This window comes from Euprymna scolopes, chromosome 45 (assembly GCF_053919585.1).
Source record: "Euprymna scolopes isolate OS-2025 chromosome 45, ASM5391958v1, whole genome shotgun sequence".
In the NCBI taxonomy this organism is placed as follows: Eukaryota; Metazoa; Mollusca; class Cephalopoda; order Sepiida; family Sepiolidae; genus Euprymna; species Euprymna scolopes.
The window spans coordinates 38,750,474-38,768,422 of NC_136526.1; the positions used below are offsets into that span (position 1 = coordinate 38,750,474).

Here is a 17,949-nt window from a genome sequence, read left to right on the forward strand (position 1 = left end):
TTGACTTCGAAATCTAGTAGATTATGTTCTTTTTCTTTTTTCTGCAACTGGCTGAGCTCCAAATATATGGCCCGCACTTGCCAAACTACTACAAAAACCACTTGACTAGCTACAACCACTAGCAAAACTTTTCCCCCATTCTTTTACTGTGCCTAAATCGCAGAGTTCATGAACAAAGCTTTTCCTCTTGAACTACTTGCCTGTAGAACACTGTTCTGCTGGCCTGCTTTCCAGCTGTTAAAAACATGGTAGTTTTTAAGTCCAATGTCATAAGTTCTTTGTTGAGTCGTTCCCTTAAACAATTAAATTATACTCAATTTCTGTTAATGTCCTGATCACCACAGTACACTCATTAACCTTATCCTCGAGTGTCCTTCGGATCTTAATAAATGGTAACTCCATTCTGGTAAACAAAAGAAAACGGTAGATTCGATTGCATCTGGATTAATTTTCATTGTCTGCTTTGAGTGCGACTGACTCTAGCTATCCAACAAATTTGACAAAAACTTCCAAAAGTAAAAGAATCAATTGGATTATACTTACGAATGTTGAATAATTTTGTATAAAATTTAAAAAAGCTAATAATCTATATATATATATTTATATTTTTACTCCGTCATTTTCTGGCTAAAAAAATACGACAACCCAATATCAGCGAGGTCTTCAAAAGAAGCGGTAATGCTTTGGAGAGTGCACCTACAGTTCTTATTTATCTTCTTCATTACTACATTATTACAAATGTTGGGACGATTAATCGAGATCGGAAAAATCGGAGCTTTTTGGTTGGTTGGTTGTTTTGTTTTACGGCATATCAACCCTTTTCAGGTTATTTAATGCCGAATTTGGTACTTTTGAAGAACGGTTTTTTGATATAGTATATTTGTTTTTTTAAGTCGTATTCTATTTAACCCTAACAGGTACTACCACTCCAGGTCAGAGTGGACCTGGGAGCAATGGCATTTAAAGGGTGGCTCCACACTCCCTAAGGCCTACAAGCTGGGGCCTCACCATCGGATATAGTTTAAGGGCATATCCAGGACCGGAGCTTTTGGGGGTATCGGAATCTGTATCGGAATCGAGAAAGTGTGTGCCTGTTTTCTGATGCCAAAACCGATTCCTTAGATTATCCATTTTTATTTGATTTGGATTTAAGAAATATCTTCCACTGCTTGTAGTAATAATAAAATAATAAATATTTACTGATTTTAAACTTCCAGTAAGACTAAAATCTCTAGACCATCCCCCTGTTTTTATGTTTGAGAAAATACATGCACAAATAACACTTTTATAGTTAAATATTTAGAGCTTCATAAAGAATTGGAATTTTCTCTTCATCATAATTACTAGTGTTTGGACGATTAATCGGAATCGGAATCGGGAATCGGAAAAATCAGAGCTTTTGAGGGTTCGGAATCTGTATCGGAATCGAGAAAATTTGCGCCTATTTTCCGATGCCAAAACCGATTCCTTTAATTATCCTTTTTATTTGATTTTGGTTTAAAAAAATTCTTCCACTGCTTGTTAGTAATAATAAAATAATAGATATTTATTTATTTAAACTTCCAGTAAGATTAAAATCTCTAGACCACCCACTCACAAGTGTGTTTTTACGTTTGAGAAAATATAGGCACATTTATGATGCGTTTTTACTGTAATCGAGACAAAATAACTCTTTTATACTTAAATATTTAGAGATTTATAAAGAATCGGAATCGGTAATTGTATCGGAATCGGGAAAATTATTGAAATCGTCCCATCACTAATTATTACTATGCTTGTTTATCATCTTTATTTTTATTACCTACATTTCTTTTTCTCTTCATCATCATATGATATTGTGTAGTTTATTCTACTATATTTATTGTCCACCTCCTTTATGTATTTGATCTTTCCTTATATATCCTGATCTAGTTAATACTTCGTTATAGTATTCCTTATTTTTATCGAATATATTCTCGTTTTGTGATATTATAGATATTCTTTTTTATATACTGGTCATGATAGCTTTTCCATATACTTCAGATGGTTAGATTTATAATGCATATAAAATAGTGGTTGGTTTGGTTTGTAATACGGTTCATATATATTGTTGTTTAAGGCTTATAGTTAAAGTTATATCCCCCTTCCAAAAATATCACTTTTAAAATTGCAGTTTAATGATATTTCTAACTTAAGTTCATTAAAGAATAATTTAATTTTCTCTCTAACTTTTTCTACTTTCACTTGCATTATCTAAAAATAATGCATCATTTCTATAAAGTCCTCCATTTAAGACCAATATTTTTTTTATTCATCTCATTTTGTATATACTTACCTATTAAGTCTGTTATCAACGTAGACGCCGCAGAGTCAGGATAACCTATGGCAACATCAAAGTGTTTTTTCTATCTTTTCTTGTCCATGATGCGGTATCGTATCTTATTTAGTTTTTTTTGTTTTTTTTTTGTTCTAGACGATATTTTATGCAAAGAAAGATAACGTGCCACATTTTACAAAGCCTCCGTTCAATCTCAAGAGACAATGGATACTCCCTGTAAGGGTAGCTGCGCGTGTAATTGTGAAGCAAGAGATGTGCAATCACTCACCACCCCTCTACTGAATCTTTATTACTTAAACCCAGTGGCAAGAAGTGCTAGACGACCGGAAACAATGTCGAGATTCTCAAAGAGCACATACACAACATGGAATCCCCAAATGCTATCCTATTTTAATACTGACAAGACCCAACGTTGCTTAACTTCGGTGATCTAACGGAAACTAGTCTGTCAACATGAATTATGCCATATACCGCATTCTAATTGGATAATGACGTTGGAATTATTTAATATACGGCATAATCGTGTCGACACACTGGTTCTCATCAGATCGTCGAAGTTAAGCAATGTTAAGCCTGGTGAGTAGCAGATGGGTGACCATTTGAGAATTCTAGGCGATGTATGTGCTCTCCGCTTATCTCAGCATTTATTTCCGGTTGTCTTGTACATACTGTTATTTAACAATGTCAACTCAGGAGAGGTGCGGTTGAAGATTGCGCACCTCCTGCCACGAATATTTGACGCGCAGGCACCCCTTCGTGGGTATCTATAGTCTGTCAAAGACTGGAGGAGCCTGTGTGTATTGAAGCTACGACCCTGATCGATATATCATTCAAATTATTACTATGAAACGTCAGAAACAACGCCACGCCTTTCTTCATTTTTCTTTTTTCTTTATATGCAAACAGGTCGAGTATGTCTTGTATATTTTAATACGCCATTTTTTTTTTTTACTTAAAAGCAACGCCACGCCTCTTTTCTCTTTTTCTTTTTCATTGGCATATTAAGATGTCGATTTAATGGAGAAAACTGAGATAAACTCCTTATTTTTCACATTATATACAATGTTAAAAGATTTTAAGCCCAATATAATTTTTCAAAAGACAATTTTATACAAAAAAAGATAAAACAGCGGTAAAAATAGCTTTAACTTACTTGATCGTATAATTAAGTTTATATCTAATTTATCAAACTTCAAATGGATGAATATGAACAAAAGCGAATCAGTTTGTGTTTTAGCGCTCATTTTTATTGTCTCAGTTTTCGCTCGGCTGAAACCAGAGGTGAGTAGAGATGATAGCATTTTATACCTTCTCCCTCTATGAGTATAAATTTGTTTTCAAATTCTTTAAGGTCTTTCTTCAGTTACTTCTGGGGATTGGGCAGAAATTGAGGCCCGGTCTTAACTTTTTGTTAGTGTGAATAGATTTATGACTTTATGTTTTATGTTGTCTAGTCTAGAGAATTCCTAAAATAAGATGATATGTGTTGTTGGTTACATTGTTTTGGTTGGGAGGTGGGTTATGTTGTTGCATAGGGATATGTGCATTATGGGTAGTGCCTGAAATAGTTTGATAGGCTGCCTTGGCATGGAGGATATTTTGGAGGTTTGTTTCCTTGTGTGACGTACTAGGGTTGACTGTTGTAGGGATTATTTTGGGTTGGGTGTTACATATGGAGGTGGTTTGGGTTCGTGGGGTGGATCCATTGGGAATTGTTGAGCAAGGAATTTCTAGTGGTTTGTCGTAGTTGTTTCTATTCCGTTGTGTTATAATGTTTGATGACACATCCAAGTTCATTTTCTGTCGACGGAAACCAACGACAATAGGTTATATAGTTGATTACACTTTATTTGCGTCTCAAAGTTTGCGACGCTTAAGATGACGTTTCTCCCCAGAGGTGAGTAGAGATGATAGCATTTTATTGTTTCTCCATCATTGCCTTCTAATCGATATTGCTAATACGTAATCATAAGTCGTAGTTGTTTCTATTCTGTTGTGTTTTAATGTTTGATGACATATCCAAGTTCGTCTTTTGTCGAAGGAAACCAACAACAATAGTTATATATTTGACAAAACTTTATTTCCGTTTCAAAGTTTGGGAATGCTAAGGTGGCGTTTCTCTCAAGCTTCCAAACGCAGGGACGATATCTTCCGTGCTCACTGTCTCAGTCTTAATCTCGTCTAAACTAAACTCCTCATACATCTTCTAAACTATCTCATTATGTCACTAGTACACGTAGGATTAAGATCACCTGATACGATCACTACATCATCTAAAGTCTTTTTGTTATAAGATTCCACGCTAGATTTCTACCATAAATATTTTTTCCTAAAAATATCATTTTTCGGCTTTATACATATTTTATAGCATTCTATTTTCCAAACACCAAAAAAAAAGAAGAAGAAGAAGAAGAAGAAGAAGAAGAAGATGATGATGATGATGATGATGATGATGATGATGATGATGATGATGATGATGATGATAATAATAATAATAATAATAATCGTTCAGGTTACTTGACATCTCCCCTGGCCATTCTCTAGGTAACAGATTATTATATACAAAGTGAACGCTAACATATACAGCCCGGCTTAATATTTTTTAGGTAGCTGGTGCCCATAGCCTTATGCCACACGCAGCCATAGGCAATCATTCTTATTGAATAAAGTCAAGTTAATAATGGTTGACAAAGCGTGCTGTCTCACACGCGATAAATTTTTGCTGAGTTAAATGATTTTTTTTTTTAAATGTCAAGATAAAAAGTGTCGATATGTTACACAACTGGTGTATATAGCGTCTGGTTTGTATGTGTGTGATTGTGAGTGTGTTTCCTTACATGTGTGCATCAACAAAAGCTTCTTTAATGGTTAATGTGTGTGCTAAACGTCTATATTGTAACAATGTGTGTGTATGTGTTTGCACACATATAATAAACAGTTCATCAACATCACCAACCAATGTGTCATCTTCTCTTCTTATTATTCTAATTAATCTCCTGTCGCAAGAAACCAAGAACAATATGTCATATATTTGACATAACTTTATTTCCTTTCCGATGATTGCAACTGCTGATGCAATTCTCTTTCTCTATAAAGCCAAGTACGTCCAAGGATGGGGTACTGCTGCCGAATCTGGGAAAGAGCTGCTAAAAAAAGCCTATCCTGCCTTGACAGAGTACAAAATAGACTTCGTGGCTTAGTGGGGGATACCCTTTTCTCTTCCTTGAAACCTCTCTCCCACAGAAGGGATGTTGCGAGCCAGTCTTTGTTTTATCGCTACTTCCATGGCAAGTGCTCGTCTGAGCTCCAATCCCTAGTCCCACCTCGCCAATCTTTCACGATAAACACCCGTCTAGCTGAAACCACTGTCAAAAATGTTCCCCACTCTTTAATTGTGCCAAAACCAAAACGTATATTCCATGAACAAAGCTTCTTTCTTAGAAGTGCACACCAGTGGAACTTTCTTCCGTTTGCCTGTTTCCCACCTGACTACAACTTGGATGTCTTCAAGTCCAACATAAACAAATTCCCGATAAAATAGCCCCCTTAAGTAAGACACTTTATAAAATCTCCAATACTAACGATTACTACGATACTATCCCATCGATTACTGTACACGCAATAACACTTATCCCCGAGTGGCTTCCGGGCCTTGATAAGTGGTGATGTTCATGTAAAAAAAACTGCTTCTTTTAATTCCTGCATCTTGATGAGATCGCGTTTCTTCCAGCTTCCAAACTCTCTGTTTGATTCTCAACTCTAAACTGAAACCGTGCATGTATCTTCTAAATGGTCTCACTACATCCTTAATATACGTAACATTAAGATCACGTGATGCTAGTACTAAAATCATATCCATTGTTTATATTCTAGCAATCGTGCGGTAATATTCCGTCGATACATATTTCTAACATTAATATTTTATCCTATGTTCTGACATTTCACGTTAGCCTTTCTTGTTCGTCCTGATACATATGTCCTAGCATTAACCACGGCATGGATCGACTACAAAAAGCCGTACGACAGGATCCCACAAACATGGCTAATAGAATGTTTAAAAATGAATGAAATATCAAGTAGGATCATCAACGTGATTGAAAAAGCAATGAGACCATTCAAACTGGAATTGACAAATGATGGAAAACACATAACAGAAATTACCATACAAAGAGGAGATTTACTATCACCATTACTTTTTATCATAGCCATGATGCCCCTTAACAATATACTGAGAAAATTCTAAGCTGGATACAGGTTCTCTAAAACAGAGGAAAAAAAACGAACAACCTAATGAACATGGATGACCTGAAACTTTTTGCAAGGACCGAAAAAGAACTAGAGACACTATGAAACAATACAAGGATCTTTAGCCAGAATATACAAATGGAGTTTGGTATGAAAAAATGCGCACTACAAGTTATAAGAAAGGGGAAACTGGAGACAACAGAGGACATGGAACTACCCAACCAAACAGAGATGAGGGCCCTAGGGGAACAAGACGCTTATAAATATCTGGGAAACCTGGAAGCAGACATCATCAAAGACGCACAAATGAAAGAGAGAATTGGAAAGGAATACTGCAGGAGAACAAGGAAACTTCTAGAAACGAAATTATATAGCAGAAACCTAATAAAAGGTACCAATACATGGGCAGTATCACGAATAAGATTCTCAGGACCTTTCATAGAATGGGCCAAAGAAGAACGGAGACGCGCCGATCAGAAGACCAGAAAAATCAGGACCGTGCACAAGGCACTACACCTAAACAACGATGTCGACCGACTCCATGTGAATAGAAAAGAAGGCGGGAGAGGGCTAGTTTGTATATATTGAAAAATACATAACGCAAACCACGGAAAGGATAATCATGTCAGCGAGAAACACTGAGAAAATCGACAAAACAGAAAACAGAGATAAAGAATAACACGGGAAAAGAAAAATGGGAAGAAAAACAACTACATGGAAGATTCATAAGGATGACAAAAGATGAGAATAACGAAAACACTTAGACATGGATGCGAAAAGGACACATAAGCCGAGAAACTGAATCTCTAGTAACCGCAGCACAAGATAACTTGATATGAACCAACCACATAAAAGCAAATATCGATAAAATACAAGAAAGCAGTAAATGCAGACTCTGTGGACAAAGAGACGAACTGATAAACCATATAATAAGTGAATGCAGCAAACTGGCCCGAAAAGAATAAAAGAACAAACACAAACAAGTGGGAAGAGCAGTACACTGGGAATTATGCAAACAACTGCAGCTCGAACGCATTGACAAGTGGTACAAATATAAGCCGGTAACAGTACTTGAAAACGAGAACCACAAAGTCTCATGGGACATGGACCTAAAAACTGATAAACTCGCCCAAGCAAGAGGACCAGTTTTCGCAATAATTAACAAGAAAGAAAAATCCTGTCAAATCGTAGACTTTGCTGTTCCAGATGACCATAGGGTGAATATCAAAGAAAAGGAGGAACAGAACAAATACACAGAGCTAGCCAGAGAGATAAAAACGATATGGAAGATGAAGAAAGTCAAAATAATAGCTGTAATGGTAGAAGCACTAGGAACAATCCCGACAATCTTTGAAAAAAGAATGGGAGAAATTGGAATCAGAGGAATGATTGGAAAATACAGCAAAAAGCAATAATGAAAACGGCTGAAATATTAAGGAAACCCCCTTGAATGTACAGACTAACACACAGTAACCAAAAGCGTAGAGCAGACAAACAGCTACAGAGACAAAACATGGCACTAAGAACATTGAAGCTATATACCTACAAGCTCTCTAACCCACCTCATCCCACATTACCAATCACTGCCCCCCCCCCAAAAAAAAAGAGCGAAACCAAATAGCCAAGTAGTCAAGGAGGAAGGAAAGAGCGACGAGTGAGCACTGACCAGACCTCCACTGTATAAATGCGAAGAGAACTTGGATTTGGGAAACTTATTGCCTCTCAAATTCCAGTAAAGACCAATGGCCACTGCCAACGAGATATCACTGGCAAGCAGCTGTTGCGATAATGCAAATTTAAAAAGAGACAGATGGAGAGTACTGGAAAATCTAGGGAGACTTGTTGTCACTAAGCTTCCAAGGAACACCACAGGCTGTATTCAATGGGATCTTTAATAACCTGTGTGAAAACTCCTTGCAAGCCCTTAATAATAACAACAACAACAACAACAACAACAATAATAATAACATTAATAATAATAAGAAGAAGAAGATTAATAATAGTCGTTCAGGTTACTTGACAGCCCCCTGTTATATTATTATATACAAAGTCAACGCCAAAATATACAGCTCGGTTTAATATTTCTAACGTAGTTGGTGTCCATAGCCTTATGCCACACGTAGCCATAGATAATCATTCTTATTGAATGACTTCAGCTTTATAATGGTCGTCAAATTTTTCTTTCTCTATGTGATCTATCATTTTTATATCACAGAATATCTTTCTCGGTATGAATATTTGGAAGTAAAACCTAGTAACAACTGGAACCACCAAAACGTGATAAAAGCTAATTCGTAAGTAGATTCTTTCTTAATTTATGTGTTCAAGATATATATATATATATATATATATATATGTATATATATATATAACTACTTCATTTACTCACATAAAATTAATATACGAAAGTATAAATTTCTGCGTAAAGTTTAAGTATTTACTTCAAAAGTGCTCAATACGTAGGTAGAGCTAGTTAGTAATTTATAAAATATATATTGCGATTAAGCTACACTGAATATTCCGCGTTTCATCCACTCTAGGACTCCTCAGGCTTATGCGCCTGAATCGCGGAATATTCAGTGTAGCTTAATCGCCCTATATATTTTATAACTTATATATATATATATTTAAGCACGTCTGCTTAACTACAGAGTTATTCTTTTTTCCGATTTTCTATTTTTTGCTATCCAACATCCCATAGCAAAAAAAAACATACAGTCGTCCGACATTAGAAATATCTTAACTAACAATACTAAAATAAAGCTTAACAATTTCACATAACGACTAAAATTACTAGAAGCCATACTTATAAAAAAAACTACGCACCCTTTTCAACAGGATCGTTTTTTTTTTTTTACACCGGGACAAATACAATAACAATATTTAATAACTAACAAGAAACCAAATAAACTATAGTAAAAGTAAATCTAACTACACATAAAAATAATTAACAATCTTGCACCCACGTTTATAACCAATAAAAAAAACTCTAAATGCACCAAGACTCAAAGGAAAAAAATGCCAACAACAATCGCTCCTGATATACTTATAGAATATTACTGCCAATAATATTTTGTAAGACCTATAATCACAGGTTTCCATACCAGTTGATTGTTAGATAATTTTATTTTGAAGAGTGTGTACTGGGTGACCCGAAAAAACGGGCCCCAACTCTAATTAGGCACCGTTTTTTAGTTTTTCATCTGAATGAAATGAAACTTTGATCATAACTAGTTTATTATATTCCAAACATCACATCAAAATACTAGGGTCTTTGGCCTTTTTTTTCTCCATTCTACAGCATATGTTCTAGATGGCCTCCATTTAGCTTTTGTTTTTTTTGGGGGGTCACCCCCTCTCTCTCTCTCTTTCTCTCTCTCTCTCTCTCTCTCTATATATATATATATATATATATATATATATATGTATATATATATATATATATGTGTGTGTATAAACATATATATATATATATATATATATATATATATATATATATATATATATATATATATATATATATATCAAGTATGTTGCCAAGGTCGCTGGAAAGATGGTGGGATCCTTCTACCGCTCCAGAAGATATCTCACTACTGATGCAATTCTCTATCTATATAAAAGCCAAGTACGTCCAAGGATTGAATACTGTTGCCATATCTGGGCAGGAGCTGCTAAAAAAGCCTATTCTGCCTTGATAGAGTACAAAATAGACTTCGTGGCTTAGTGGGGGATGCCCTTTTCTCTACGCTGCAACCTCTCTCCCACAGAAGAGACGTTGCGAGCCTATCCTTGTTTTATCGTTATTTCCATGGCAGGTGCTCGTCTGAACTCCAATCTCTGGTCCCCCCTCGCCAATCTTTCACGAAAAACACCCGTCTAGTCGAATCCACTGTGAAAAATTTCCCCCACTCTTTATCTGTGCCTAAATCAAAACGTGGATTCCATGAACAAGGCTTCTTTCTTAGAACCGCACGCCTGTGGAACTTTGTTCCGTCTGCCTGCTTCCCACCGGACTACAATTTGGATGTGTTCAAGTCCAACGTAAACAAATTCCTAATGAACCGCCCCCTTAAGTAAATACTTCATCAAATCTTCACACTAACGTAATGTACTTGCAATAACCCTTATCTCTGAGTAGCTTCCGAGCCTGTATAAGTGGTGACCACTGTGTAATATATATATATATATATATATATATATATATATATATATATATATATATATGAGGTTAAAAAGCACGACATTCATAGTTTTGGTGACTGTGATGTTTTTGTGTGTGAGCAATTTCGACATGCTTATCTTCTTAAAGTCATTAACCAAGATGTTGAGTAAAAATAAATTTGTTTCAATTATTTCGGCAGAAACAAAGATGATATCATGAGAAAGAATTTTAAGCGTTTTGCCATTTTCCAGAAAAAAAACCAAGACTCTCATGGATTCTATCGTAATACCGGCCGGTGATGGAAACGGTAGGTTTTATTAATTTTGCCCTCCTCTTAGTTTATTTCTTTCTTTCTCTCTCTCTCTCTCTCTCTCTCTCTCTCTCTCTCTCTCTCTCCTTCTTAGTTTATATGTAAATAGACATATTCAAGCAATAACTTTTCCATTTGCCAAGCGGTCTTTTTTTTATTTTGGCTGGCATGTTATATATTATGGCGCCCAGTAGTTGTCGGTCGGTTATAGTCTTCTCAAGCGATTTCGGCAGAAACAAAGATGAGACAGAATTTTAAGCGTTTTGTCGTAATTTTAAGCGTGCTGCCATTTTCCAGAAACAACACAGGACTATGATGAATTCTGTCATAATACCGGCCGGTAATGGAAGCGTTAGGTTTTATTAATTTTGCCCACCTCTTAGTTTCTTTCTCTCTCTCTCTCTCTCTCTCTCTCTCTCCCTTCCCCTTCTCTCTCTGTCTTAGTGTATATGTAAATGTACATATTCAAGCCCATCTGACTGAACACGACAGAGTTATTTTTCCAATTTTGTTAGATAACTTTTAAATTCGTCGCGCAATCTTTTATATTTCGGCTGGCATATTATATATTATGGCGCCCAGTAGTGGTCGTTCGGTTATAGTCTTCTCAAGCGATTTCAATCGGTACATCCGATCGTCGCCAGGAGCTATTGTTGCAATAATTTTTTTTATTGAAAAAAAACTAGAACTAACTAAAAATACACTAAGCCTCAATAAAGAAAATGACAACAACAACAATCGCTCCCGACGGACGGGTGTACCGATTGAAATCGCTTGAGAAGAATATAGCTGAAAACAATAACGGACGCCATAATATATAACATGCCAGCCGAAATAAAAAAAAAGACCGCTTGGCGAATCGAAAAGTTATCCAATAAAATCGGAAAAAAGAACTCAGTCGTGTCCGATTAGACGTACTTGAATAATGACTTGCTGCCAAAATATGCATATATAAATATATATAGATGTTGTTTTGTTTTGGTTTTAGCGATATGTTTTGAATGAATTCAATTATTTACGAAAGTGCATTTTTACCTAAATGCGAATTGGGAATAATTTTCCCTTTTAACCAACTTGGTATCCCCGTATGGGGAGCGGTATATATATATATATATATATATATATATATATATATATATATATATATATATACTAGCAATCGGTGCCCGGCGTTGCCCAGGTGTTTTGAGGTTAATGCTGAGAAAAAAAAGGTCAATTTTTTAAAACTTTGACCCCTATTATGACCTCTTAACATTTATTGTTTAGGGATCAAGTAAAGTTAATAAGTTAGATCCATGTCCAAGGAATCTATATCTAAAATATCACGTGTTTACTGTTTAGACCCAAAATTGTAGGAGGAGTTTGGTAGAGTTCTCAAAGGTCAAATCGTTGAATATTGACCACTTAATCGCCAAATTTCTGTCGAAAACCTATCACATCGATTTTTCCAAATCTCAGTACCCTGTATATCAAATTTCGAATCTCTAGGCTTAAAATTGACAGAGTTTTAGCGTAGGGAAATGCACACAGACACACAGACACACACAGACACTTATATATATATATATATATATATATATATATATATATATATATATATATAAACATGTGTGTGGCATCCGTCAGTCGAAACGACTATGGATCAGCAGCGCCGTATTAAGATGTTGTTATAAACATAAACATCATATATATAAGGATAATAGTACGCCATATATATAACAAAATACCATTATTTACTCAAGTGAAAGGAAAACCCGGGGGAACTTTACACAAAAATAAATCTATATTTTTTGTGTGTAATGATAGTCTTATAAGCGAGTAATTAATAATTCAGCCATCTTGATTCTTAACCAAACAGAAAGTTCAAGTAGGGGGAGTTCCCTTTTTTTTTGATAGCGAGGCCAAATTTCGCGAATTTGGCCTTTTTTTTTAAAGCAGTTTGGCCTTCAAAATTTCTGTTTGCCCTTTTTCTTCACCGATGAAATCTGGAGACGCAACGGGAATTTTCGGCAAAAAAATGTTGTTACTATGCACATCTATGTAATGAAATACAATTTGTGGCAAAATTTCAGGAAAAACTAATGGATGGTTATCTCGCAATAGTCCGGACAATTCGCTAAATTATCTCGTCAAAACCTTAAATCTCGAATTTTTGTGCATTTTTTTGGGGGGGGGGGCTAATTTGGCATAATAGTGTCCATTTAATAGTATTATCTTGAAAAAATAAAAAAATAAGGAAAATTACCAAAAAAAAAACAAACAAGAACAACAAAAGTGTGCCGTATTTTTAAAAGTTTTATTGCGTTGTTTTTATTTGCTTTTTTTTATTTCATCGGTGAAGAAAATGGCCAAACAGAAATTTTGAAGGCCAAACTGCTTAAAAAAAAAAAGGCCAAATTCGCGAAATTTGGCCTCGCTATAAAAAACAAGGGAAATCCCCCTACTTGAACTTTCTGTTTAATTTCGCTTGTAGCGTTGATTTTTTTTCTTTTTTCGCTATAAAAAAATAACTACTTGATGAAATTACGTGATTTTTTCTGTAGGAAAACTTTATCCCATGACGAGTACGTACAATATATTTTTTTTTAAATATTTCCATTTTTTGATGTCAATGAAAAACTGCACAAGTACCCAAACCCGAAATGTAAAGACCACGAGTGAACGCGCGTTTTTTTTTTTTAGTTTAGTTTCATAATGGCGGCCGTAATGTCGGAGGGTCGATTGTTAGATTGTAAGTTAGTTTCGTATTTTTGTAATTTGTAAATCGCAAGTTAGGAAAAAATTAAACCCTTCCAAGATGGACAATAAATAAAGCCATAATATTTTATGGTAAAGTTAAGAGCCTACGAACCATAGTTTTTTAGGAGATGTGATTATTGGATTAACCAATCAGAAATCGTCTGTGGCACACACATCTCTGTTTTTATAGATATATATATATATATATATATATATATTATTATTATTATTTTTTAAAATGTAATTATCCATTGACACGTGTTTCGTCGTCTACGACTCATCAGAGTGGCTGTATCTAGCGAGATTCGAAATCGGGACCCAACGGTAATGAGCTTAAACCCTTATCCCTGGACCATCTCGCCGACTGTCTGGATATATCGCGATTTACTTAGATGTTATTTTGTTTTTGGTTTTAGCGATATGTTTTGAATGAATTCAATCATTTACGAAAGTGCATTTTTACCTAATATATATATATATATATATATATATATATATACATACATACACACACACGCACACACACACACACACACACACACACACATATATATATATATATATATATATTTATATATATATATACAAGCAGTTTAGCGCGGCTTTGCTCAAGCCTATGTAGTGTTTATAACATTATGTGCATATGTATATATACAATAAATAGTTTGACTCATGTCCAGGTAACGTACATCTAAAATTTCAAGTGTTTAGACCTATAATTGGTGAAGGAGTTTGGTAGAGTCTACAAACTCTTTCAACTTTGATCTCTTGGAAACCTAATTTTCGCCCAAAAAACTGATTAAAAAGCTTGCTGTATGTCCAAATACCTCTTTAAAAGTTTACACCCAAAATTGGCTAAATAGTTTGCTAGAGACCACAAACGTAAAATATTTGGAACTTAAACCCCTTGGAAAAAAAATTTTCAGAAAAAAATAATTAAAAATCTTCCTCTATCTCTGATTATCCTTTATGTAAAATTTCAAATGTTTAGATCAAAAATTGGCTTTGAGTGATTTGGCAGAGACCGCATAGGTAATTTTTAAAAAAAGTTTGACCCCAGTTTTTGCCCCATAACATTTATTGTTTTGCGCCCAAATCAAATTAAGATGTTTGACTCATGGGTAAGTAACTTACATCTAAAATTTTAAGTGTTTAGATCCAAAATTGGCGGAGGAGTTTAGTAGAGCTTTCAAAGGTCCAATCGTTGAACTTTAACTCCCTGGCAGCCAAATGTCCGGCCGTAAATGAATTAAGAAGATTTTCCTAAATTTCAATACCCCTTATGTCAAATCTTGAGTCTATAGACTGAAAATTGATAGAGTGGTTTGGTAGGGAAATGTACACACACAAACACACACAGACAATTTCACTTTTATATATATATATATATATATATATATATATATATATATACTAGCAGTTCCACCCGGTATGGCTCGGGCCCTATGTACTCTTCACATCTTTGTTTGTATATGTATATATAAAAAGTGTGAATATGTACGGTAATGCCTTTCTTTATAATAGGATTCCTAAAGTACCATAAAGAAAAGTTGGTAGAGACCGCAGATGTCAATTCTTTTTAACTTGGGGCCCAATTTTGACAACTTAAGATTAATCGTTTTGGGCTCAAAGTTAATTACCATGATTGATTCATGTCCAAGTAACCTACATCTAAAATTTCAGGTGTTTAGACCCCAAACTGGCGGAGCAGTTTGGTAGAGTCTGCAAAGGGCAACTCTGTAAACTTTTACCCTTTGCCATCCAAATTTATGCACAAAAACTGATTAAAAAGCTTGCTGCATGTCTAAATACCTCTTTAAATGTTTACACCCAAAATTGGCTGAATAGTTTGCTAGAAACCGCAAACGTAAAATCTTTTAGCCTTTAACCCCTTTGAAGCCAAATTGTAAGCAAAAAAATGATTAAAAAGCTTGACCGATATCTAAATACCCTTTATATAAAATTGCAAATGTTTAGACTAAAATTGGCTGAGTAATTTGGTAGAGACGGCAAAGGTCAATTTTTTAAAAACTTATACCCCAATTATGACCCCTAATAGCGATATAAACATATAATGAATTACTAATAATAGAGGACAGAATAGCAATAAAATATATTGCTAATAATATCATATCAGAATAGCAATCAAATATATTGCAATAGTATCATAGCAGAATAGCAATAAAATATGTTGCTAATAATATCATAGCAGAATGGAAATAAAATATATTGCTTATAATATCATAGCAGAATAGCAATAAAATATGTTGCTAATAGTATCATAGCAAAATAGCAATAAAATATGTTGCTAATAGTATCATAGCAAAATAGCAATAAAATATGTTGCTAATAGTATCATAGCAAAATAGCAATACAATATGTTGCTAATAATATCATAGCAGAATAGCAATACAATATGTTGCTAATAATATCATAGCAGAATAGCAATAAAATATATTGCTAATAATATCATATCAGAATAGCAATCAAACATATTGCTATTATTATCATAGCAGAATAGCAATAAAATATATTGCTAATAATATCATAGCAGAATAGCAATAAAATATGTTACTAATAATATCATAGCAACATAAACATAAAATAAATTACTAATGATATAAAAACAGAATACAATAAAATATATTGTTTATAATATCATAGCAGAATAGCAATAAAATGAATGACATCGTAGCAGAATAGCAATAAAATACATTGCTAATAATATCATAGCATCATTTCTTATAACTGCACGCCTGTAGAATTGTCTTCCGTGTTCCTGCTTTCCAGCTGACTATAATATGGTTGTTTTCAAGTCCAACGTAAACAAGTTCTTGATGCGCCATTCCACTTGTTAACAAATTTACCGAATTTTCATTACTAACGATTACTTTATTGTCCAATTGACTATTGTACACTCTTAACCCTTATTTTCGAGGTGTATCTGAGCCTTGATAAGTGGGTATTCCTATGTAAAAAAATGGCATTTAAGTGAATAGCTTATGACATCGTAGCATAATAGCTATAAAATATATTGCTAATAACATCATAACAGCATAGCAATAAAATACATTGCTAATAATATCATAGCAACATAAACATAAAATGAATTGCTAATGATATAAAAAGAGAATATCAATAAAATATATTGTTTATAATATCATAGCAGAATAGCAAAATATTAATTTCTAATAATATTGTAGCAACGAATAATAGCTTTGTTTAGATTTTAGTCGCGATTTTTAAACGGATTGTAGTCATAGTTTTTTTTTACAATTTTATTCGTTCAATTGCTCTCATTGTTCTTTAAGCTTGTATCGAAAATGCCTTCGTTCAAAAACATCAAGCAAAAACTATATTGAAATGAAATAAATGCTTACTTGTAAAGAATGTGCTGGATGGATCTAAAATAGAAAATAGGTTAGTCAAAATAAAATATCAGTTTCAATTTTTCAAAATTCAAAGCTTTCAATATCATATAAAGAGATAGATCATATGCACTTGCAAATAAAATTAAGGAAATGTAAGCACGAGAATTGCGTTTTCATAGAGTTTTTTTTTTTCAGTCGTACGTGATATTCCTTTAATTTTCTAGGGTTTTATTTTCTTCTTTATTCTCTGCCTATAGGTCAGACTAGAGTTGGGTTTTGCAACCACTCGTACTACATTATCGATGCGGCCATGAGAAGTAAGTATTATTTTACGGTTTATATTTGTCAACATTTTCAGAAGATAAAATCCAATGTATGACTTTGTGTATTACATATCTACTCCATCAGTCGAAATTTTTACAGGTTTAATAAATTGTTTAATTATTCGACAATACGGATATTTTTGCCCCAAATTCCTTTATCCATGAATTTTCAATGAATGGCTCATTTCATTAGAGGAAATTTAGTTAGAAAAATAATATTTATTTATGCCTCTTGATGCGAGTTTCGTTTTCTGCAGATTAGCTACTTCCATGTTGAGCCTTATGAGCTTCCGGTCAGTGACAGCTGTTTTCTAGAGTCATCAACCTGTTACAGATAATCAGAGTGCACATTAGACCAACGTTGTAGCTTGCGTTTCGCAAGATTATTGATATTATATTTCTTTGTTGGTTATGGCTAGACGTTTCAGTCTGCTTGTTTCGTTTTCCTTAGATCAAAGCATCAATTAAAGTAGTTAGACTGT

At 34.1% G+C, this 17,949-nt stretch overlaps 1 protein-coding gene across 6 annotated transcripts in view; it reads left to right on the forward strand.

Annotated features, from left to right (window-relative positions):
• Positions 1 to 3,382: 3,382 nt before the first annotated feature.
• The window catches only part of LOC145269470 (uncharacterized), a 38,378-nt gene continuing 23,811 nt past the window's right edge, over positions 3,383 to 17,949 (forward strand). For 5 of the 6 annotated variants that reach the window (XR_013865064.1, XR_013865066.1, XM_080125176.1 and 2 more), the window contains exons 1-2: positions 3,383 to 3,598; positions 17,402 to 17,461. Coding sequence is in view for 3 of the 6 variants with exons in the window: in XM_080125176.1 (XP_079981302.1) it covers positions 3,514 to 3,598; positions 17,402 to 17,461 (145 nt within the window). In the remaining 3 variants the exon portion in view is untranslated. Of the gene's footprint in view, positions 3,599 to 10,923; positions 11,032 to 17,401; positions 17,462 to 17,949 lie in introns of all 6 variants that reach the window. The other variant, XR_013865065.1, reaches the window with a different exon arrangement.